Raw genomic sequence first — 26,238 nt, 5'->3', positions numbered from 1 at the left:
GACAGATTCGTTTTTACGCCTTTTTCGGAATTTTTAGAAGCACTATTCATAGTGTGTAGAATAGATATCGATAAGAACTACTGTACTCAAATTTAATTTGTTAAAACAATTATGCTTCCATTAAAATTGAAACAGTTCCAAATAACATAGCTTTCAGACTCTTCGACTAGTTCATTTTCTCTGTTAAATATATCGAATTTACAAAGAAACTAATTATAAAGTTAGTCTTCGATGTCCATTCGGAATTATAGTCGATGATCTGTAAACGTGAAACCCAGTATTTCGCGGTCGAGCGTTTGAAAAGGCGGCTTGTCGTCACGATTTCCCTGAAGCGATCTCTGTCGTACGGCGATCAGTCGGTCGCGTGGTGTCCCCGGCAGGCAGGGTTCACCTTGACCATCGTCAAGGGCCGCTATAGAGGGGCTCGGATCCACGGGGGCGAAGGGGGCAGGGAAAAAGAGCCACAGCGGCCTCCAACGGCGACATATAAGTCCCAGGAACAGCCCCCACCTCGCGTCAAACGGTCCCGGTGCTCGGCAAGCGTAGCTCATACACCTACGATCCACCTTTATCGCTACCGTTTGGTCTGCTCTCGGACTAACCGAGTCTACTCGTCGACCTTCCGCCGGCAGGAGGCCTCCGTTGCTCCTTTCCAGCCACCCGAGAACGTACCCTCCCTGACAGAGGAAACGCTTGGCACCACCACCTTGGGCTTCGTCGATCGCGTTTAGATCGAACGCAGAACTCGACTGCAGTTCGCGCCCGACTGGTGCAACGTGCAAGAACGCTCGCCACGTGACAACACCTGCTCCACGGTTAGGATTCCACCGGCCACACCATGAGAATCGTAAGTAATATTCCCGCGCAAATGCAAATAGAGTGAGAGAGAGACCACGGTGCCACGGAAGAGAATCGCGATGGGAAAGGGAAGCTTTTCTCGGTCGGTTTCGAGCCACGATTAATTGGAGGGGGCGGTGAAATTGGTGGGGGATAGACTTTCGCGAGAGCAGATAGCGCGAACCGGCTCGCGGCTCTGTTCGATCGTGCCGGAGACTTTAACGCTGGTGTTTCGGCACGCGCGCGACTCGTTCGATCGGTGGACGCGCGACTGGTGATACGTCGATCCTATTTACACCGACCAGCGGAAAATGTGGCCCGTTGGCAGTCGTACGAATTGACAGTCGAACGGACGGAAGATCGACCCGGGAAGACAGAATGTCGCTGTTGCAAGTGAGAACACGGTTTCGTTTCATACATTTCTCCTTCCGAATTTCCGGTTATCGAGATGGCCAGAATCTTGATCGAATAATTCAGATTGCAATTTTTATCGAACGTCTCTCTTTTTGCCCATCTCTGTAACTGGTTACTGTGGATCTATCGTTCTGATCATTGTCTTGTGCTCTGAGTTTATAAATCTAGTGAAAAACAACCATGTTCGCTTTAAGATTATCTCCCATGCAATTTTTGACATTGTAACGTTTTACATATATTTGTGTATCGCATACATGATCCAAGTATAGTCGATCTATTTAGTAAACGTTTCGATCTTTAATACGAGTCCCTTATAAAGATTAATCGAACAATTTATTCATAAAGAAACCCTAGTTTTTGACGTTTTATATAAAATTAAAAGCAAAAGTGCATGTTTCACCATGGAAATCAGATTTAAGAGAACTCTACTCGGCGAAGTTAAACTTGAACTCGTATCCGTGGTAGAATATCAATCACAGTTTCATTCTCTGTTGAATCACGATAAATCCTAATATAATATAATCACCGTCTTCACTGTTACTGCATGAATGAAACGCAGCGTTATATAACGATGAGTTGTAATATAAAAAAACTTCGACTAATCGTATTACAAATCTTTTATGTAAGTTACTGCTTTCGGAAGCTATGTAAACACAGCAGAAGAGATTCTCATTCCCACTGTAGTACAGCGTCACCTTAGGGGTCCTTAGCGAACCATTCTCAGGGGGACTAAAAATTTTAACTACCTTCTCGACTTAAAAAAAAAGCCAAGAACGACTGTGACAGGAGATAAATGATCATATTTCGCAGGGTGAGCTTTGACTGAAATCCGGACTCGAGTCGGCGCGAATCACGAAAATCGGTCAGAAGCGACTCTGAACCTTTCACGCAAACTTTCTACGATTGTCGGTTAATCGCGAATTATCGGTGTTGGTAATTGCTGGTCTGTTTTGCGGCATCAATTTTAATCCGACGCGAGCCTGACACCTTCTACGAGCGACTCTGACCGCGATAAACATCCGTCGTTAGAAAAGGGAGAGCGGTAGCGCGGCTTGGTTTAGGTTCCTCTTCGTGACCGTGTAAAAGCGTGCAAAACGCAAGATTCAGGCATTATGCCGCGACTTTCTACATTCTCGTTCGCGGTGCCTCGCCTCGGATCGCGAAGCACGGTACACGGTCGCCAGCATCTCGTTTATCCGTACGCTCATCTGTATTCATCGTCGTAATTAGGATCCCGAAAGAAATCGCGACAATCGCCGGCTAATTGCGCGCTGCCGGTGAAAAAACAATTCTGCCCGTGATTGTTAGTTTTCGTACGGCAACGACGCGTGTCAGGAAGTATTCTCTGGTCCGATGGTTTCGAGAGAGCCTAAGCACTCTTCGAAGTAAAAGTTTCGATACGCGTTTCGAGAGACCTAGTTGTCTCGGTGCTACTGAAATTATTTCTTTTTCTTAGCTGTGCAAGATGATTTTGCCAATTATTAGAGGGGGAGTGCACAGGGTGGTTCTAGAATAATTGAAATTGATATTTTTTTAATTCTTTTCACAGTTTCTAGGATACCTGTTACTATTAATCCCTGGTTTTTAATCACATGGCAGTCGTCCACAAGAAATCTAAACAATTGGGGGTGATTCGCAAGAATCCCTAATTTGCAATAAGCAGGGCAGAGTACTGTTACAGGAAGAAGTTGAACGCACGCGGGCGAGCCAGTAGCGTAAATCCGCGAACTCGTCGGGTTCATTCACGAGATCGTAGCCGTCGGCGAGACAGGTCCACGTCCTTGCCCCGGGCTGTCGTAACGTTCGCTGCTGAACTAACGCGTCCGTCTGATACGGGATTGCTCGACCGTTACGCAACCATCGAGTGGCAACGCGTCTGTCAGGAAGACGATTTCCAGCCGATTGAGTTAATAGAAGAAAATCCTTCTCGTGACTCACCGCAAACTCTCCTCCGGTCGAACTCCCCAACCGAACCTTGCACCTTTCGAGTCGTTAAATGGTCTCCGTCATTGCTGAACCTGACATTTTTATGGCCAGTAATTGCATAGTTATTCATTTTCTTCCTCCATAACGCGTTGATTGTTCAGGTGTTCTGGGCTATCCTGAACATTTGTTCAAATTATTTATTTAGCATTAAAGCTGTTTATAACGCTTGATTCTTAAGGGTGATAAAAAAAATCATAATTTCCAATAGTTATATAGATAGAGAATCAAGCGTGATTAATTTCACGTTTTATAAAATGTTATTGGCCTATTGTCGTTCGAAGGAAATGGCTTGAGAAGAAGAGGATTGTGCAACGAGGCTGCAAACGACATCGTTCAATTTCTTCTCGGCGCGTTTTTCGTCCCAGCATTCGCGGAGTCACGCACGAAAAACGCCATTAACCGCCGTCTAAAATGAAAACTCGGTCTCCGGTTCTGGTCACGCGATCGCTGGATTCGATAGCCTCTTGCGAAACGATTCGCGGGGATATTAATCTCGCGAGCGTGCCGAGCAAGCGGCGAAAACACTGACGCCCGGGGAACACAGTCGCGTCGCGAGATTTTCCAAGGATTCGTCTCGCTCCGATCGACTCGAAACGACGATGACCGGTTATGTAAAACGTATTAGCCGGACATTTTGCAACCGCGAAACGTCGCGCCTCGCCGTCGAGCTGGCCAATTTCTAACGAATATGCTTCATGTATCAAAGAGTCAGGTGCGCGTAGTAACACCATCAATCTTCATTTATTTTCGAAACCCGAAATGCATAACTTTTTCTAAGATTTTTTTTTTATGCAGACCAGATGTGAAAGTCCAAAGATAATATTTCTTTAAGTAATCAGCTGATCAGAATTGCAGCAACCGTTCCAGTAGGTTGTTGGTACAACATAATTATATGTCAGAATTTATCGAAAGAAATTTTAAAGCTGCGATGCTTTAATATTAAAGGACACGATATTGAAAGCAAATTTAACACGGGGAAATCTCGTGTGGTCGTTTCTGGTTCTAGAAATAGCAACTTGATCCTGTCTCGAGAGATTGTTTAACAAGTTTTCTTCGTAAAATTCTGATGTAATTGGCAATAGATGCGGAAGGCGATGAAAATTGACGACAAAAAATGTAAAGCGAGTAGCAAAGCTGATAGTATGCATTCTGATAAAAACGGAGATCCTTTTACATCGATCGTTTATCGGCTTTTGCTGGGAACCAATGAAAAAATCTTCGGTGTTGTGTGTAATAAGTGACAGTCGATATTGCGGAGGCATTACGTGCCACCAGCAAAATCCTCTACTATTTCTAACCGATTTCGAGGGATCTGGTGCGTGAATGACACGCGAGTTCTGCGGTCGTATCCTTCGTTCGCGATTTAAGGCGTCTCGTGGAGTTCTTGCATTAAAATTCCTCGGGCTTGGGTTTCGCGCGACAACGTTCCACGAGCCCGTTATTTTTCTTTGCCAGTACGTGGTAATAATCTCTCCATTGCAGAGAAAAAAAATTGGGAACAAAGTAAAAAATAAATGCATTACGTGGTTAAGTCTTCTCGCGATTCAAAAATTCAGTTTTCCAGACGCTGTAATTCACGGATGCTTGTATTTCTCTTGGAGTTTTTGAGCTTTCGACGTGATTGCAACGTTCGCGAATAAATCGCGGATGTCTGACGCGGTTCGCGCGTTTTCCCCAAATAACGGAATCCGCTTGTTGTGCGTGAACGATTCATCGGTACACATAAATCGTGCTTAGTGCCGCGTGCCGGCGTACCGAGCCCGATTAGTCATACGGTTGAAAGGCCGATTTCATCGCCGTTTTATCATTCGTTTGTTTTTCCTCATCGGCAAAACGGTAACTGCGCTTCTGTCCACCCGTAAATCACGCGGTTACGCCAGTGTGGAAGCTCTGTTTCGCGTGGCTCTCTATGCTAACCGTAGGCGGGGATTATGTTCGCGATATTCGCCGACCTTTCCGTCTTCGAAGCTTTTTTCACGCTAGGATAGCACAAGGAGCCATTCGTCACAAGGCGGAGAATATTTAATCTTCTATTAAAAATTTTAATCAGTTAATAGAGTTAGAAAAATAACCAACCTCAGGAATTTGTTTTTCGAAACGTCTTTCCTTCTATTCTTCGAAAATCTATTGCACATGTTCTCTATCTTATTGGATCGTACAAAATCGTTATACCCGATTTTCTCATTTATCTTCTCGCGTGATCAAGATCGCGCTAAAATGTAGCCCTGCATTTAAAAATTGCTTGAGCAGTGAACGCGTTAAAGAAACCAGAGTTGCAGCAATTGACATCTTTTGAGAATTCACCCGATTCGTGATTCAGTCTGACTCGCGTTAATGCGTCTGTCCATTACTCGATATTTCTACTAGTATCGGTATTGGTGAACATTGATGGTGGTACGCTATCATTTGCGTTCCATTGACCTTACTATCTCGTAACAAGTTAGAACCGATTATGACAGGCACATGAATAATACCATAGCGCCGTTAACGACTGCAAACATCAAGACAAGTGGAAACGCCGAGTAATAGACAGACGCGTTAGTCGAAGTGTACGCGCAACAGACGAATTTTTAAATTCCAATTTTCTCCAACTAGAAGTCTTACGCGAACAAATTTCATCGTACATTTTTCATTTACTCTCCCAATTTACTCTCTCTTTACCTGCCAGTGATCAATTACGAATACATGATGGTTGAAATGGGCAAACTTTTTCATCGATAAATTGTTATGATAAAAAATTGCTAGTCGGACTTTCCAAGAGCCTCTGCGTTGCCTCATACGATATAACGATGTTAGTTTATTAGATAATACCGAGACTCTGGAAAGTCTAGCAAGTAACTTTTTATTCCTCAAGAATATCCATGTTTCGAAGATGGTTTTCGAAACAGGAAACTAAAATCGTTTGATTTGTTTGATGAGATCGCGTTCGAATTATGTATAAGAATATTTCCAACGTTGTTTCTAACTCACAGATTCAGATCGTGCGCGGTTGGTCGACGATTCTATTGCACCGAGAAACATGCCGCGAACTACCAATTAATTTCTGTGCAATGGTCTGCTGTCTGACCCATATTTGCCAAGAGTGACTCTTTCACTGTCTCTATCCATCAGAGAAAATAATTACTACATTTTCTAATTTCAAACTTCGAGTATTATTGTTTCCCCCCTCGAAACAACGTCGAAATGCGTTCGAAAGGTGGACAATTAGTTTTTGCATCGTGAATGACATTTCTAACTTTTATCGTTGCGATCTGAATGAAATCTGATTAGAAGGCTCCTGGTACCAGTCTCTACTCCGATATCTACTCTGGTGGTCGAACGCAGCCAGGCAAACGAATTCGACTCGAAAGGACAGGTTTTCGGTCGTGTTTACCGCAAACTTGTTGCGACTTTTCGAAACCATCGGTCGAGAAAAATCCCCTGGTGAACGGTGGCGATTTTCAGCTCTGTATCCGCTCTCTCGGTTCCTAGACGACGGAGAAATGCCGCGCTTTACTTTTCCCGGCGATCGTCGAACCGTGACGACACGTTCGGAAGTGTCGTTCCTTTTTCTCGATTTTCGATAACGAGCTTACCCCTTTCACGCGACTGACATAATGTTTTCAACGATTATACGAGTTTCGACTCTGTGAGAAAAGTTGATCAATCGACAAGTTCGCAGTGTATCGATCGATCCACGAAACCTGTCCGACTGGACTCTTTACTATATCGATAGAATTGGATCGGAAGTGGCGTCGATAAAAAAGGAAGTTCTCGTGTTCGAGGTTAAATGAATCATTAAGTAGACGCGTCGAGAGTCTAAATAGATACTCACTAGAATACGTTATGTGCGCTTGCCTGATTTAAATTGATTATTTCTACTTTCCCCGCCAGTTATACAATTTAACAGAGATTGATATTAGCTAAAATTTTGCTCCTCGATATTTTAAGATATAAAATTCTGTATATTTCGATTTACAAGAAACAAAATTCCATTTAAAAAAAAAAGATTTTTTTATTAGTCATAGGCAAAATTATACAGGACTTTCTTTCGCGCGATGTTTCAATTTCAAAATAAAGCTTCGTATACTTTGTAACGAACAGCGTGGATCGTTGCGCAAGTGTCGATGATTGGCCAAAGCATCCACGAAACTTTTGCAAGCCGTTCTTTACAAACCGTGTGTGCAAATTATCACGCAGATACGATATTCTGTTTCGTGTTGCGAGGTATTCAACACAATACCTGTTGCGTGTGCTTGAATGGTCGATAATTTTACAAGCGTTGCACGAATAGAACCGATATAAATTCAATGGTCACGTGCAGTGGCTGGTCGTTCTACTTTCTAATTACGAAGACGGTTCGTTTTCCAACACCTTTGGCCCTATTTTCTCGTAATAACTGGCTCGTCGCCAAACACGAAATCTCTAAGCACTCGAGAATTGCGCGAACCGCGACACGCGCTCGCTATGAAATCGCAATCGGAGATGCGCACTTTCACTGAACGCACTTTCGGAACGATTCGCTATTGTAACATTTGATTTTCTTTCGAAACAAGTAGCTGAATAAAGTTGTATTTTAATATTATTCTTTATACGACAAAGCAATAGTGTATTAATGGAACTTACGTATATGGAGATAATTAATAGCCAAATGAGTATGAATACTTAGTGTACGTCAGAGCCATTTGTCATATCTGGTACCAAGTGATTTCCACACTTGGCTACCTTTAACCTTTCAGCACGTTAGTCATAGTATTTATTGACTATTTTATCTGTAATCATTGATATCAAGTAATTTATGACCACTGGTGGAATATGTCATTTAAAAAAAAGTCTAAATTTTTGGTAGATTTTTTATATAACTTCTCACTTATCGAGAAGAAAAGAAGAGTTTTTAAAAAGTCTTAGAAATTCCAACAATCGCCGGAAGAAACAGAGACCACGAATCCGATTCTTACAGGGTCAAGAAAATGGCCCTGGATTTTCTTTACTTAAAGTAACGTTCCGTCGCGTCGTCCACAAGCGTTCTTTTAAGGTACTTCCTGTCGAACAATGGACCCTTGGATCGTCGACGTCACAATGGCCCCTTTGTTTCTTTGTATTTTCTTAATATCCCTCGGAAATTGTTACGCGGCCATTGTACAAATCCTCCGGGGTAATATATGGTGAATAAAAGCCGTTACATAAAAAAAGCAAAAGAAATATGACGAATTTATGCAAACTCTCGTATCCCCGGCTCGATTAACGAATTCCGTAACGCCGATAGTGATTTCTCCTCGTTCGAGTGGCGTCGTTTCGTTCCCAGAGCGCATTCCGTCGAATTTTCTCAACGACCGACCTCGATTATCGCTCATCTTGCACAATCGCACCGCGAGGCCCCAGAAATCATTTCCTTCGCTATTTGAAACACCATAGGAAACACTATCGATTGTCCTTTAAAACCACTTGCCTCAACCACTCTAATAAAAGTATTTTAAAAATCACTATACAACTTTTAAACATTACACCTTTGATTGGAAGTTATTCGAATAATTTGACAAGCAAACTGTACACAATAAATACACTTTATATTAATGAATAGTGAACACTTTGACAATGTACAGTTATAGATAGAGATCCGAAAATGTCGAAACGAAGAAGAGTTGCCCGTTGCCAGATCAATTAAAAATTGAATTTAATTATTATTATATCATCATCCGTCAACGTTGAAGCTCCGATGCATAGCGTTGTGCAAGCTCAACTTTAATAGTCTCGTAACTCGACTGCAAAAGAAAAGTTGCGGAAACCTGCCTAACGTTTTCAATTTTGTAACCGCTTCGAAAGATTAATAATGCGTACCGTTGAAAGAAAAAAACGAGTTTCACGACGAAACGATTACTGTTTTACGGCTACCGTCATACGCGGCCACCATGGCAGCAAAAGTAAAAGCAAACAGATAACATTTTCCGTCGACACGATGTGGGCGTGTTGTGACAATGGCGTCCCAAGTGCTCGTATTCGCATTCCAGTTAGCGCGACGAAAGACACGGATGCAAATGAACCATGAGACTTCTGTGCACTATTGTTATCAGTGAAAAACGAGTCCAGTCTCGTAGAGCGAATTCTCCGGAGGAGAAAGAACCTCAAGAATCTCCGAAGTTTCTCGTATTAATATTAAATACTCGAAATGGAAATCGACACGTAACGAAGAAATGCTGTATTGAATAATCGTTGCTCCTTTATTTTCGTTAAGCAATCCTTCGTGAAACCTGTCGATCCTTAAAAAAAAAAAGAAACCCCGATCGAGTCAGAGAATTTTTCGTTTATTTCGTCCTCGAGATTTCGATAGCGGCTCAAAGTGGCCGTAAAAAAGAGAAACTTATGAAACCGACGCAGCAGCGATTTAACGAGTCGATTTCGCGCGAAAATTTCCTCGGGCAACGTCATTGCGTTCGAGGTGTCGCGAAATTAGCCGCGACCGGAAACTCGTCGAGATTTCCACGTTAGAAAATCGCTGGACTTCCCGTTCATCGACGCTTGCGTTTTCCCGTTACGCAACCCGCGTCCGGTTTTCAGATGCAACTGTGTTGCATCGACTGTTATTAATGACGTAGAATGCTCGTTGGAGCGAACGTTGGAGCAGGAGGGATGGGCAGTTTCTCTTGGCTTTAAACGCGGAAGCACTTGACTGAATATTTCGCTACGCGATCTAATGGATCGGGCGTAATGTGCACGAGAAGCAACGCGTGTACACGTCGAGGGAGAAACTCGAAACTCGAAACTCGACGGGGTCCCGTTGCGTACGCAACGATCGAGAGATCATTGCGTCGACGGGAAGTTGCCTTTCTCTTGGATCTAATGGAATTACGCCCCTTGAACGCGTTCGTTGTCACCTGGGATATTGGCTCTTCGATAGATCCCTATCCCTTGGGCGGTTGATCGTTTCGTAACTCGTGATGGGTGAAGGATTCGTCAGGATTGATCAAAATTTGATCAGTAAATATCTATTTCAGTCGATTCCAATTTCATTTCCAAGTTTGGCACGGTAGATACGTATTTATTATTCTGAAAATTTTGTTTCACAACACTAGGTTCCGTCTTTCTACTTCCAAAAGAAAAAGAGTTAATAGACGGATAAACTTCAGTTAAAATAATGTTTTAATATGTTGGGTGAATTTCATTTCACCTTTCGAGAGAGGAATCAATTAATACTGAAACTAGATAACGAGCAACCGAACCTGCTCTATTACGTGTCCCTATAAGGAACACCATGAATCGCGGAGAATTTCCTCGATGAACTTTACGCGGATTGCTTCGATTAGGTCCTCGATCGAGCACGTTACGCAACGGAGGGTTAAAGGGTCGGACCTTTTACCGTTCGATTTCATAAATCTAAAACGTCGGAGGGAAAGAATATTTTCGGGCTAAACTCGTTTTCCTTTATTTCGTTCGGCGAGGAACTGTTACGATGCTCCGGTAGTTTCGGTCGCTTAACCATCGTAACTTATAATCGAGATCATTATCAGAGAAAGTAATCGTTATTCAAGCTTCGTGATACGCTCAGTAGGCTACGATGCTTATCACGAGCCGAACAATGTAGGAACAAAACTTGTGCACTTTCGATGGTTCGCGGTATCGAACAAGGAATGTCGAAAGTTATCAGGAAACGAGCGAAATCGAACATCCTGGGGCGATTCTGCACGAAACGAAAGGAAAATTATGCGCTGGGCAGATCGGTACGGTTGTTCATTGATTATTAAATAGAAAGGAAATCGAGAGACGGCTGAGGGAAAACGAAACGAAAGCAAAGTAAACAGTTCGACGCCTCGAAAACAAGCAAAAGTTCTGAAACGTACTTTTCCGTAAAAAATAACAAGACAATTATCGAACTGCTCTATATTTCCAAATAGTTATCAAGCATCTATTACAGGGATACCAATGATTTCAAAAGCAACACCAGTCGTTTGCCTCTATAATTATCGAAACAGGAAATAAGAAGGAAACAGAGTAAAACCAGGCGTGGAAACCTTAATTCACATAACCGATAATCCTTATTCTCCATCCCCTTCGCTCTAAACATCAAATTTGCGCAACGACTCCAGTTTATTGCGAACTCGTAGATCCATATCCCCTCGAACTGCACCAAAAATATTCGCCCGGGTGGGCGTGGAGAAGGTAAAAGTGTTCGTAGACTCTTGAACCGGTCGAACGTTGGCCAATCGCTCGACACGGAGCTAAAAATCACACCCGTGGTGCAACGATCCATTCACCGAAAACTTTCTCCGAAAGGCAACAACAACCCCTTAATAAAACGACTCTGATCAATCTCGAACAAGTCCATTAATTCGTCGGTGGAAAACGTTGGTCGAGTTACGCTTCTCTCGTTACCTCCGCTCGGGTTCCCCGCTGCGTTTCGAGGCGCTTCACCCTGGCAAATATGCAACTGTTTACAATTATTTCGCAACGGGGCATAAATTACACGCACACCTCGAGGGATCTACGTGCCGCGGTTTTTCCTAGCGATCATCGGCGCGCGTTGGCTCGGATATCACGGCGGCGTGATCTATCGTCACGGTGCACGCACATGTGTGCCGCGGTTTGTGGGCGACCTCGTGCCTTCGTACCCACAATCGAACCGACTCTCCACAAAAGCAGCTTCGGAGAATCGGTTTCTTCCACGTTTTCACCCTTCGAGCCAATGGGAACAATACGGTCCCACGAAACAATTTTAATCGTTTCCGTCTCCGCCGTAACCAGACGTCGGAAATACTTGTCTCTGCAATTTCGAATTTGCTTCGTGGATCGATTTTTCTTTCAAACTTGATATTACAAACATTGCGTGGGATAGTTGACATTGTCGTTGTAGAATTGGTTTCATTTGGGTTTCGATGCAAAGTTGTTTCGTGTGATATTTTAGTGGTCATCGCCTCTTCCTTCTTTCTGTTATCACTAATATCAATAATTAGAATCGTTGCCTCGATTCAGCCTTCCGGTGCTTCCCGTGGCTGCCAGAAAATGCCTCCGGAATTCAGTATTTCCCGGTAACGGATTAGCATTTTCCTTCGAAGGGGCCTCTCGCGATTCGAAGAAAACGTTCGCGCTTCGAGGGTAACTTCTCCCCGCCCTCGCGATCCGGAGGCGCAAATTGCACGGTTACAACTTTATTTGTCCGTGGTGGGATCGCTAATTAATGCCGGTGCCAATCAACGGGGCGATCCGCGCTCGTGCTCGCCGTAGACTTATCATCAAGCTGTCGTTCCCGCCGCTCGGAACAACATCTTTTACCGTTGCGACAAGCAAATCCATGCCGTAACTCGATTCGCGCAGCAGGCGTGTAACGCGAATTCATTTTATGCAACCCGCCCAGTATTTTAATTGGATCCCAGGGACGAATTTATTAACAGAGACCGAAATTAAACAATCGGTCAGCTCCGTGTTATCCGTCGACATAATATTCAAATTTCATTTAGAATTCCATCGACCTCGTGACCAGTCTCTAACGGAACTCGAGACTTCTCGGAACATTTTCAAATGTTACGATAATGTATGAAACTTGAACAACGAAAGTTACGCGATATCTTCCGTTGTTATTGCGGTTGTTATCGCGGTGCTCGTAATTCACGGCAATTGATCGCCTTGACATTGTGTGACAGGCGAAAGAAATCGCGCGGCGATGACGTGGCTCACCTTGCTTTCAATGCAGAAAACCGATAGAAGAATGAACGCGCGTGCGACTGGCTCTGGCGTGGTTAATAATCGGCGTGATCTGAGCGCGCAATTATTCCTAGGCACGGAGATCTCTGTTCCCAAGACCGTAACGTCGTTGGAATCCGCGACGAGGGAATCGCAAAGTGGCATAACGATTTCATCAGGTTTTACGTAACGGGAAGCGACTCGATGAAAAACGAGAGGATCTCGTTCGCGCGTGACGGGACTCGAGTCGCCTTTCTCGATTTCCTTCTTTGCTCCGGGCTTTAGCGCGAATACGCGCTGAAATTTACGGCTCGAAATCGGATTTTCCGAATCGATCCTCGACCCGGCGTCGTCTTTACGAGTCTGAGCCTCCATTTTAGCCGTTTCGGGGACAGATAACGCCTCGAGAATATTTCATCGCCTCCGAATGCAATGGGATATTTGCTTATCGATACTTCGAACTATAAACAATTAGACCCTTTTAGAAACTAGAATAATAATGCAATACAAAATTCTTTATATTACTGTTTTATTTTATATACGGATAGACAGGAACAGAAACGCGTTTAAACTGTCTTTATGGCATTTATGTTTAATGTATCCCCTTCGATGGAAACGTCGAGAAACTGGGGCCGTGTCGCAATTCTTCGTCGATTTCGATTCCGTTCGAAGGCAATTAAAATTTTATTTCTCTCACGTTCGGAAGAAAGTAAACGTAGAGAAGTACATTTTACGATACAGAGTAGATTATATCGTTCTTAACTTATTGTTTATCTCGGGGATTGGCTTCGTAACCGGTCTTCGAATTAGCAATCAAATTTTAAGTTCGAGAGAAAGGTCTCCGTGTGAAAATTAGAAACACTCCGATTGCTGGACGGAAGAATCGATTAAAAATGGAAATATTTAACAGACTTCAACGAGACAGTGGCTCGTAAACCTCTCCGTGCTCCGAGTTGTATACGACGTTCACCGTAATTCATCCCTGTTAATTTATTAAGTAACTCTTTACGAGGAGCTCGCATTCCGGGCGACGGGTTTCGATCGAATAGAAACGTTAGAGGGAACTAACAGCCTCTAAATGAGCACTTCGAGCGCTGATTTTATTCCCCGGTTATTGGTCCATAAATCCTCGTCCATTGTTAACCAACGAACGAACCGCTCGTAAAAATTGTCCTGCACCCCGTCCGGTGGCTATACAGGGTGGAACCAAACGGAAGGGAATTTCATTCGCAATTGAACGAAACTCGTATCAAACGTATATATAGAAACATCAAATTCCAACGAACAAAATACATTAGATATTGCGAACATGCATAATTTAATATAAATATTTCGACCATCGATCGTCTGTATAATTTCTAGATTTAAGCGATTGATTAGAAATTCTCCTAGTTACGTGTTGATCCAACAGCAAAAATTAGAATATGTGTTGAGATTTCTGTTTAATAAGGGTCGAATTTTCGAGAACTGTTGCCCTTTCGATCGGGTACACCCTGTGTACGAGGCTGGTCGGTCGTCAATCATTCGATCGAGGTTACCGTATCCCCGTTACGAGCGTTTTCGAGCACGCCTAACGAAGCGTCGTGTTAATCATTTTTCCCTGCCGCAGCGCGGAATTCGCCGCATTAATCGCGGCGGCGCTTCCGGTTCAGCGGGGCTCGAACTACTTTCCAGCGGTTTCCACGGTGAACCGTAGCGATTTTCCCTCGAGATTTAATTAAAGTCGGACGGGAACGCGTGATTACGGGCGGAACGATTTCGACTTTCGTTTTTGGGGTAACATTTTGTGCTCGGAGATTAGGAGAGAACCGTTCGCGAGAGCGGAGGATGCTGTAATTGGAGAGTCGCAGGTGCAGTTTGCCTCGAATTAATAGAATCGATGTTTCCGTTTCAGAAAATTCTGCTGGCCTTCGTTGTAGTTGTCCTGGCGGTGACCTCAGCCCAGGACTATAGTCAACTCTTCGCAGGATTCGGCCCTTATCTCAGGCAATCCGCCGGGATGCGGGATCCACGATCGAACAGGGGTACGTAGAATCATCGCCTCGATCGTCGATACCCTGAATACTCCATTATTTTTTCTTTCCACTTACAAACTTCTTTGGAAGGCACACCCATAATAATTCACCTCACCAATTTAGGATAAACGATACCATTCGAGTCTGCAAATAAGTTGGTACGCCCAGATTCTGCGTTATCTTCGAATCCAGTATTAATGTTATAGATTATGTTTGCTAGTTGATAGAGCAGCGGACCCCCGGCGAATTTACGCGGTAATTAAATTCTGCGAGCGTTCCCACTGAAGCATGACGCGACTGTAAACGAGACCGATTATCTCCGGATCTCGTGATCGCGAAATCGAGGGCGGAAATTATGACGAAGGAGGAAGAAGGAACGATGACAATCTCTATATCGGTTCCATGGCGTTTCCGCGAACACGTGAACACTTTTACCGGAACAGGTTTACCGTAGCCACAGTGGAGATTTGTGGGGGACTCGCGATTAACCTAACGCGTTCGTTTAGAGAAGAAAGTTCATGCTTACGGATGCGGGAGATCGATTCTGGCCCGATTTCTCGATGCACACGTGAACCACCGTGCTCGAGACTTCGATCTTTTACGAATCGGTTAATCGCTGGTTAATTGGCCTGCCAGGAATATGGGTAATGATCGGTTCAGATTTTTCTTCTTTGTGGAAACCAGGAAACATAATCTCCGAACGAAGTTTCAGCTTCTCTACCTGAAAAGTCCTTATTAGTTTGATCATTTCAGTCAGAAAGCAAATTGAATGTCTATTAAATAACGTAGATGCATCTGTCAGATGAGAGTAGTTTTCTATTTTCACATACAAGATTGAAGCAGCTTGAAAATCAATTTTCCCAAAACATATAATATATTTTATATTTTGAGTTTATTTTTGATGCCCCGTTCGCGGTATAATGATTCAATTAATTGGTCAATTAACTAACTGGTTGCTCGTTTCTCCGCCACATATACTTTTCTGAAACTTGTTTTGCTCGAAGAGATCAACAGGGAGTATCTCGATTTATCCAAGTTCAAAACTTTTTTCGTCTGGATGCGACAATTATCCCGGGTTTTCTCGCATTCTAAAATTAGTTCCGTCGATCTGACATTTACTGTGTGCCACGTGTCGATGCACACGTAACCAGGATACGCGGTCCTTGCGATCGAGCGGAATGCGGCGCGAGCGTACGTGCGCCGGAATGGGTGCCAAGTTCAAACTCACCTACAATAAATATCACCGGGAAAGTGGCGCTGACAAAACGGCGAGTTGCGGCTGAAACCGGGCGATTCGTAACCAGCGTGCGTGTTAGGTCATTCGTTCCAACGGCGTTTCAATCTTTCTCCCCTGTGACTCAACCTCGTCTCGAAAACTTGGATCGCGATTCCTTTCCACGATCCTCTTCGTCGAGCAGAACCGGCAGAGGCAACGTAAGAGAGATGCAACGAAAGATCGAGGAAGGAAAGGTCGTCGCGGGGGTCCTCGGATCGCGTCGATCGTCGATCGTGCTCGAGCAACGACCGTGAAGGCCACCGGCTTCGCGATCCTTGCGTAAACGATCCAGCAGTCCCGGAACGATTCGTCCCGCGCAGATCTACGATTTGCTCGTGCAAGTTTCGATAAAGATCGGCCGCGTGAGTGCCGGTGCTCGCGATCTAGACGGGTCATCGAGGTCGCTGAAACTCACGCGCGATCTCATCGATACGCGATCTCCGCAAGCGGCGAAACGGTGGCTGAAAAGATCGCGATTTGACAGGTCGTTACCGAGACCTCGTTAACGTTTATGATTTTTTCATAAATGGTAATGCTCGTGGGAAGAACGAACTGCTTCTAATTAAAATTCCAGAGAAGATTGAAATCCGACCGACGGAAACGCGAACACGACACGACGCCGACCGCTCGCTGGACCGTTTGACGGATGACGTTTAACATTTCGCGCGACGTCTGATGCAACTCGAGCCGATTCCGTTCGCCAAGGCGTATTAATCATTCTACTAATTTTTTCACCGTTCCGCGGGACGCTTGCAAAGCGAAATATCGTTGCACCTTATTTTGCAATTAAACAAGGAAGTGATTCTGCGTTCAAAAATAAGTCGAAAAGAAAGTATAGCTTCCCTGCCGCGTCTGTCCATTAATCGCTGTTTCTACTTGTACTAAAGTTCCTCCACCATGAAAAAAAATATTTTCGTTGGAGGCACTGCTCTATCGACCAGAACGATCCATATTCCCATCCTTTTCTTCGACAAAATGGTATCGTTACATGAAAATCATGGACCAACGAATGATTTTAAACTACATAATCGTTCCCATTGCCAGGTCCAGTGTTGTTCCCGCCCGGTCCGCCGCCGAACAGCGCCGACACGAGCGGAGTGGTAGCAGGCGCGAGCGGATACGGCTTCGTGCCACCCAACCCAGGTAAATCGTCGTTTGGATTCTGAGCGGCGGGATAAGCGACCGCTTTTTTCCGTTCGCGCGAGGAAAGAACGGGCGAAAAGAGCGATACGAGAGGAGAGACCACCAAAGACTCACTGAGGCGACGAGTAACTTTTGGGGGGTGGGTCGGAGAACTAACCCCGAGCACCGTCGCGCAACCCTGCGGCTCCTCTCGCAGCCCTGTGCACTTAACTTGTGAATAAAACGCTATTTATTTGTTGCCACACACGTCGAATCATCCAGCCGTCCCTGTCCCAGTTTACTCTATCGTATCTTCGTAGCTGGTTAAACAAGCCACGCAATTGCGTCGATCGAACGTCACGCGATTTCATCCTGAATCTCGCCATTTTTACGCTTCGAAGACATTTAATTTAAATGTCCGTCGAGCATGCACGTTCTTGATTAATCGGTATAAACTGTTCGCGTACACAATGTCAATGAATCCAACCGCCTCCAGGATCCGAGCGGAGGCCACACGCTCGATCCTTGGATCGTTTCCGCGAAAGACGATCCCATCCTGTTCGCGATCGTGAACCCGCCGAGGACGAGGATCCCCATCCTCTCGAACTTCTAACGAACGCCTACGAGAAAGAGTAACGCAACCTTCTTGTCACTCGAAAGCGACCTTCCGCGTAGATTTCAAAAGTCACTGGTGAAGAACGAGGGTGTTTGTTTAACGCTAACCTGTCGCGTACTTACTAATAAGATGTACATATGTGTACTAATCCGCGCTAAGAAGCGTACGGTTGAATAGACCGGACGTCTGCTCCAATTCGTATACTTGTGTTGTTAACATTTTGTACATAAGACAGAGAAGATGAGAAAGGTAAGTCATTTGCTATGGTACTATACGAGCTTCCAGTTTCTTGGTGACTATAATAATTTTGTATATATTGTACATAGACTAGCTTTATGCATTTACACGTGATAAATTAACGTGGAAAATCACTGCATGCGGAAATGTCGTTAATAAGTAAGACGAAGGTTAGGTTGAGTACGCGAGAACCTCTTTGGAATATCAATCACTATATCTTACGGTTTATAATCGACGAACGAACAGATCCAAGTCCGAGATAGCAGTATTTTCTCTCGTAAATCGCGTCAGAAAATAATCCTGGTGGAAATGGCGGGCCTTGTAGCCTCGGTTTCTGGATCCTCGTCCAGCCGCGATTTCCTGGTAGATGGTTCGCGGTGTCGAACAGGGAATACCGGTTTCCTCGAAGAAGAGTCAGCCTTGGCGGGATCCACTTAGGCGAAACCGCTTTATGGCGGGTCGGTGAAAGTGTTTTCGTCGGCCTCGTGACTTAAACTCGTTTGCGCGCGTAACCTTACTCGAACCACTTCGCGTGGCGTAACAGGTGCTCCGAGGTCACTCGGGTCGACGACAAGGTCGCCTCTTTTTCGGAACCTTGAGATCGGACTTCCGGTGAGGTCAATAGACTTCCATCGTCCGAACTGTCACGGTCAAGTTCGCCACTCTTTGTTTCGCCGTGTTTCTTTGCACTTTCTCACCCGTCGCGAAAAGCGTTTCTCAAACGCGTCGAACGTTTCATAAATAATTATTACTCTCCGCCAAATACCGCCGTAAAAATCTGCGAGTCGCTTAAGCGAAAAAAAATGATCGCCGAGTAAAATTAAGAGTGAAATTCAATTTGCATTTTTCTCCGCCTCGAACGGGTAACGTTTAATATGTTACGTGGTTTTTACGACGAGGCGGGTTCGGTCCCAGGGTCCACGTAGGAGGTAAATTGAGGATTTATAATCGCGAGCATGCATGATTGCACGTCATTAGGCTACCGTTGCTCGCTTTACCGTGGGTCAGCGTCGTTAACGAATTATCCATTGCGCGCATTTCGCCGCGCCTTTCACGCGAAAGGATATAATATGGCGCGCGGTACGCGTACACTTTGGTAACGAGGAACGGTAATATAATTTAAAATAATCGTAACGAACGGTTATTTAATCCGTCGTGAATTTTTAACGGTCGTTTCGCGCATAATTTTGCCAACGTCCGACCGTTCGTAGTCGCGCAAACGAGGCGGTCGAGAGATAATTTAAGAGAAACAGGCCCCCGATCGCGAAACCCGCTGCCCTTTGAATTATTACGAGACACACACCGTGATTATAAGTAATAACGGCAAATTAAATTACCGTTTTGTACCGTTTTCCCGACGGAACGACTTTGTCCCGGATATTTGCTTCGTTCGTAGGATTTTTCGATAATAAATTCCTTCGAGATGCATTCGATCCTTTGACAGCAAAAGTTGAAAGCCTTTCGGGAAAGTAGCAACGTTTAGGAAACTGGTTTTCAAGGACCGCAAACACCGAGACATAAAAATCTCTATAAAAATGCGACAGGTACAAATTCGTTTTAATGTACCCAGATTTTTCGTGTTGGATTGCCAATTAAGAGCGTTGGTCGATATTCCAGTTTTTCTCGGGGGGAAAAAATCGCACGAACAAAATAAATGACCGTTTCACTTCGGAACACCTGTTCGCAGGATTAAACTTTCGATACGAACGAAACGAAATAAGAGAGAAGACTTGCTGGTCCCTCCAGAAAAATGTCTTCTTCGGTTTCTTATCGACGATTTCTCCCGGCGGGAACCAGTTTTCGTAGCTGCGGTCGCATTTCGCTCGAACTGCGGCGAACAATGGCCGCCGGGTACCGTGGCGTTTTCAGTCGATCGCGGCGAGCACAGAAGTCGATCGAGGCGTAAATAAATCTTGGAGGCGCGTCGGTTATGAGCTCGTACATCGTATATCTCTCTGGGCGGTTTTATACTCGTTAATGCTCGCGAATGCAACGCGAGGGAACGTAAATCTCGGCCACCGGGCGGTGATTAACGTCGCGGCGCTCTAAGGGTAAGAAACCGCGTTAAAACCCACGTCGGGGCCGAAAGTCGTTGGAAAACGACCGCTACTTTATCGAGATAATTCGCGAGATTAGCTCGCTGGCTAGGCAGATAACGCGAGTACGGAGCATTATTTAATTCGCCGCTCGTTTATCTTAATATCTTGGACTAAGAAGCCACGTTAAACTCAGGCCACTGATCCGTTGGAAGATACTTTCATATGGTAGCCATTGTTCCCTGCTGCTAGCTAATATTTTTAATATCTTTCGAACTAGAAGACCACGGGGTTAACGCGTCTATTTTTCAGACATATTCAGACGTATTTAGATTCCATCTTGTTCGTCGTGTTAACGATGAAATACAAGCAAACAAATACTGCCGTTCTTTTAGAAATTCCTGACCATCGTAGCAATAGTTCTGACATAAAGCTGTAAGCTTTAATGTTTAACCTGTGGAGGGTTTCCATGGATTCTTCTACGCGTTCAAGCTTTCAGAAATCAAAGCTCACGGTAACCTTGAACGAGGCTCGTGCTCGACCATCCGCGTTTAGTTAGGCGACGCGCAAAGAGCCGCTACCCTCCGGACGTTCCTGTCCGGAAATTTCTCTGGGGTCGAAAAGGAGGGCGTGAAAAACGAAGTTTCATTTCCAGGGATGCTCCCTAAGAAGAGAACTCCGCCGTTCGGGAGCATCTCTGCTAAGTGCTTCACGGGATATTAGCTCGAAACGCACAGAAAGTACGACAGAGTTTTACCTATCGTACCAAGCGTACTGCTTCCAATCGTAAAGGAACGTGAAATTCTGCAAAATTACCAAAAATATTTGTCCTGTACTTGTTTCTTTATCGTCCATGTCGAAGGTGTGAATTCTCGAGTATCTCGCGAACTATTAGAAATATAGGAGAAGCATAAAGGGATGAATTTTGTATTTCCTTGCGAGGAATTTAACTGTACAAACAGATTGGTAAAAATTGCATTTGTTTAAAGAATATTCTTAAAGTTGATCCGAAGAGTGCTTTGAAAGACTGATAATAACGATGAGACAATGGCGTGGAATTCTTGAGTCGGGCAAATGCAAAAGTAGGGAAAACAATAATCTTGGAAAGTTGGCCCCCTGAAAAATTAATCAACCGTAGCATCGAGAGACGCGAGCAACAAATAGCCCTTCTCGAGAACGAGCACTCTCGCGAGCCCGCCACCCTCGAGGGGGCCTAAATTTACGAACGCCCCTTGGGCTCCCTAATGGAACTTACTCGGTTCTCCCTTTTGCGTCGCGGTTAACTTTATTGTCAGCGTCGCGTACGGGCTGGCGCGCGGCGAGAGCACCCGGAGCCCAGCGGCCAGAAAACCGAGCACTTACCAATCAAAGGGAGATGACGAGAGGGAAGGGCGTCGAGGCACGGTGACGAGGGTCCTGTAATTAACGGCTTTGAAGTGGTCCCGGGCCTGACTTCTCATTACCAGCGGTCAGGTGTCCCGACGATTACTCGCGGAAACGGGAGTTTGCCAGTTAGCCAAGCAATCGTAGATGAAAATCGTGCTGGATCTCGCCTTTACCGGGGAATCTTCGTGGCTACGAAGACTCTGTTAGAAAGGAAAGGCTTCTCAACGTAGAATGTCGAGAAAAAGTGCTTCGAGATTTTAATAGTGGACCTCTATTTTAAATGTCTCTGATTTTAATAAAGACGGTGTAAAATACATTTGTCCAACCTCGCCCTTGTACTAAAGATTTTAACTAATAAACAAATGTGTGTAATTTTCTGTTGCAGCCTTTTACAGGTACTTCTATTATTAACGGATAACTGGCATCGCAAGGGAATCGATGACAAAGGTGGAGGACCGAGCGTCATCGATGGGAAGCAGTACAGATCCAAAGAGTCCCCAGAAAGCTATCGAGGATCCTCGAATGGAGCAATTCAGGGGAAAAGAATTCTGTGCTCGCATACAGTGTGTGGCTCAAGAATTTTTAGCGTGTGAGTGCTAGAACGTGTTTCTAATGGTACTCGAGGACGCTTTTAACAGTATTTATGTATACAGAGATGCAAAGCTAATATATATACCTAATATATTTCTGTAATTGTAGCCATTAAGTACGAAGCGGTTCACGAAAGCGTTGGTACAGTATAATTTCGATTTTTATCTCTTCTCTCTACAATCCGTCAATTAATTCGGGTCGTTAGAAGTTGTTGAATTTTCCTCCAGACACTCGTTGTTTACGAAACGATGTCGATCCAAACCAGTTTGCCACGATCGATTAAAAAGGTCCGTCGTTCAGTGTTTGCTACTCAACGTTGATGAAATAGCGTTTTATCGAAACGAACAGGCCAGCGAAGCCTAACGTCGATCGTCGATCCCCAAAAGTGAATATAAAATCTTGTAAATACGTGTTGCATTATCGCGATACGGGATCGTCGATCATGGAACGCCGTATCGCGATGAAAGATACTTTTCCTCGACGGTCGGTTGATTTTCCGTAATTCGATCACGATTTGCATTGACACGCATGCCTGCCTCGGCCGTTTAGATCTCGGTCGAGCTCGTGCCCAACCGTTTTAATTACGGCTGTACTTGAAAATTACACATGCGAGCGTCGAATGCTTCGCCGGAAGGAACATTTGTTCTTCGATATTTTGATAAACTTTGGTCAGTTATCGACGTCTTGCAGATAAATTCGTAAATTTATTTAGCGAAGACACACGTTACAGAAGAAATATTAAACGTAACGTCTAGTCATGTTTTCTGACGATTTTACTTTTCTCTGGGACAATATAGGAATGGAAATCCGTGATACAATAGAAGCAAAACAGTAAGAAGCAATTACAATAAGAAACACGGTCAGGCCAATAAATCGGCGGGAGATCGATGCAGCCGCGATCGGCTCACATTTTCAGCGACGCTTGCGAAAGTTCTCGACGTTAATGCGGCTTCGACGGCCGCTCTCGATTCGTTCGAGGCGAAACTATGCCTAGCAATACAACGGACGTCCATCGTGACTATGCTCGTGAAGTAATTGCCTCCGATTATCGAAGACGCTGAGCGGCGATCTCGTTAGCGTAATTACGAACGACGCGCGGATTATCCGGGCGCAACGATCCACGGGGAAATTAATTCCGCGGCGAAATCATGATCGCGGCGAAGTCTGCTTGATAATTGATACGACGGGTGTATCGGAAACACCGGAATCCGACACGAGGGGGAGGGTTAGGCATTATCGGGCATAATGATCGTTAGCGAGTCATTGGCAACCGAGCGCGTCGATATTTCTAATCTAGAGTCTGCGTTTCGATGCTCGGTTGATTAACAGAGGATCTTTCGCCTTTAATTCTGCGGTTCTCGACTGGCTCAAATAGAAAATTAAATATATTAAATACAGGTTGTAATAATAACATTGATAGAAATTATACGATTTATTTATACAGAATGAATACTTCGAGGGTGGTACAGAAGATGTTTACAATTTCCTTCTCTATTTAACTCGTGTATCATACTTTACTTTGTGGTTGTATTTGTAGTGCATATTCAGTACTATTATTTACCGAAAAAGATTGTCCCATAGTAAGTTTTGCAGCTGAAAGGCAGGCGATTTAACACTTTAATGACCGCAAGTTTCACGCGAAAACAGTTTAAATTTCTGACATTTTATAAATATGCAAATGTTTACCTCCACTCAGTCTTAGAATTACGAAAACATACGAATATCAATTTTATTAAGCCCTCGACAATCTCGACAAATAAGTGACCGAAACGGTGAAGTCACTTACTCGTGACGGCGGCCGTTAAAGTATTAAAAATAAATCTAAGCCATTGAATAACATTTTTTCGTACAAGGGTCTCTGTTTACGAGAAAATTTCAAAACTTGTTTCGGTCGAAAGTCCATGCAATAAGTCCAGCTATAAATGTCTACTGCGCTTGTAAATGTTTTTTAAGCAACAATTTATAACCAGAAATATTACTTTCGCATAATTAAATTTATACGCATAGAAACACGACCTGGAAATGCAGAGATTCGTAGGCTGGATAACTCGTTCGAAAAAATATTATTCTACGTTTTTCGTTCATTTTTGCATGTAGAATCGCTCTGTTTTCGTTTGTGCTGCGAGACGTGCAGGCCTTGCGCAGGCTGACTCGCAATTCCTTCTAAAACTGATCCTTGAATCTCCCATCTATGCATAGCGCGGATACACAATCGCATTCCTCCATAAACGTTTGCAAACAAGTTTCTGGGCCCGTGCCACCAAGGCCTTACAACGCAGGTAAATAATATTAATAATAATTCTGCTTTATAAAGAAAAATGGGGGTGGTATCGTGGTGAAAATATTACGGTCATTTAGAAAGTCCAAAATGCAAACAAAATAATTTTTCATTGCGTCAGAAATATCAAAAAAATTTTACGCGAATCTTGGTGATAAATCCCGTCGTACATACATTATTCTACAGCTATTGCTCCATTTGGTTATCACTTCGTGCACTGCATCATAGTGGGTAAAAAATTTGAAAACATCAGGCCATCAAGATTTAAAATATTGTATTTGTTACAAAAGTCCACCCAGACTTATTGAATGGCCTGATATTTTAGACGAATTTTGGTTTCCAATTTGGCGCATCTGTCGTTGGCCAGCCTCGAGGTTAACAAAGATCCTTGATTCTCGAGGAGCTGTGGCCACGACTCCACCCTTATCGTCGCAAAAAGTAACGGGTCCGGAATTAGAAGGCTTAGCAGGAGATTTGAAAGCGTGCGGAGAACGTTAATACGTCGTTCCGTCCCGCGGGAAACGAAATACACGCCGTTCTCCGACTGTCACACAAAGCTAATGGCTGAGTCAGCGGGGCTAATCTCTCTCGTAAATGATTAACGAGGCGTTCGTTGGATCATTAAGATTTACCGTAGCTCCACTTTGTTCGGCTGAAACCACCGTGATCTTAATTATAAATGTTTTTCCTTCGCGAGGGATCTCGCCGCGCTAGATCGTCTGACTAACAACGTCTGTATCTACTTGCGATCTCGAGACCATCGACTCGCGCGCTTCGTCTCTTTCAGAACGAACCACACAGAATTATTTCTATTACCACTCGCGTTATTTGTCGTTCAAATGATCAATTTCGACATAAATTTCCGCAGATTTTATTTCAAATGCAAAAATAGGAAATTACTATTCACCTTCCTCCCTCTTCGTTCTTAAATCCTTAATGGAAGCTTCCCGGAGGTCTCAACGGACACGCGACGTCGTTTTAAGGTCGAATCGCGGATTGAAAAATGGCGAATTAGCATTTGAAAAGTTAAATATCCGTGAAATAACGTAAGATCCGTTGCTTTCCCTTTGATTTCGTCGATTCCTGGGCGACGGAGGTTCCGAACGGCGATACGCCGGAAGTCGATACAATTACGCGAAATTGACGTGGTTACGTTGGTAAGAGCGAGACAAAGTTGGAAAAATAGGAGGTTAATAACGAAAGATAGGCGCGCGAGGGAAAGCAACAATTCCCAATCACAGGCGGCAGTTTCGTGTCTCGACTATAAAGCCCACATAATTCCCCGAGCTGTCGGAACGTTTTCCGTGGGCCACCCTCTATCGCCACATACTTCGTACAGGCGCTCTACAATTGGTATCGGTAGCTTCCAGTCTACCGAACAAATGCCCAATCGATTATCGCCCGGCGTGCATTTTGGTGGTTTCCAGCGAAACGAATTTATCGGAAGCCCGTCGAATAAGTAAACAGCCGGTTTGGCCCCGACAAACTTCGCCGATCGGATTATGCGAGAGCTAACGACGTCAGGACGCTGTTCGTTGCTCGAATTCGTGCGGCAACGTCGATCGGAACTTCGTTATCGTCCTGTTTAACATTTTTCCCCAGCCTTCCTCCTCGACTCTACGATTTCGCTTCGGTAATAATAACAATTCTCTGTTTAGTAAAGAAATTTAAAGATTAATACGGAATTAACTCGCTTTAGAAAGGCGTTTCGACGGATCATATTTTTACTTCCGATCCTCGTTAAAAGCTTGATTAACGCGCGGAACATTTGACTTCCCTGTCGATATCTGATT

The 26,238-nt window shown here is 44.3% G+C and overlaps 1 protein-coding gene across 2 annotated transcripts; it reads left to right on the top strand.

Annotated features, from left to right (window-relative positions):
- The first annotated feature begins 533 nt into the window (after positions 1 to 533).
- On the top strand, positions 534 to 23,605 carry LOC122405207. Of its 2 annotated transcripts, none has more exons than XM_043409757.1 (4): positions 534 to 847; positions 14,783 to 14,912; positions 17,224 to 17,322; positions 21,962 to 23,605. In XM_043409757.1, exons 1-4 carry the CDS (start codon positions 839 to 841, stop codon positions 21,985 to 21,987), a joined length of 264 nt encoding a protein of 87 aa, XP_043265692.1. In that variant the 5' UTR covers positions 534 to 838; the 3' UTR covers positions 21,988 to 23,605. The 2 variants fall into 2 exon arrangements, with proteins under 2 accessions (XP_043265692.1, XP_043265691.1); XM_043409756.1 differs by lacking the exon at positions 534 to 847 and adding an exon at positions 1,150 to 1,230.
- Positions 23,606 to 26,238: the final 2,633 nt, after the last annotated feature.

Source organism: Colletes gigas, unplaced genomic scaffold (assembly GCF_013123115.1).
Source record: "Colletes gigas isolate AHSC1104 unplaced genomic scaffold, ASM1312311v1 Colletes_gigas_Sc00004, whole genome shotgun sequence".
Classification (NCBI taxonomy): Eukaryota; Metazoa; Arthropoda; class Insecta; order Hymenoptera; family Colletidae; genus Colletes; species Colletes gigas.
This window is presented reverse-complemented; position numbering and strand designations above follow the sequence as displayed.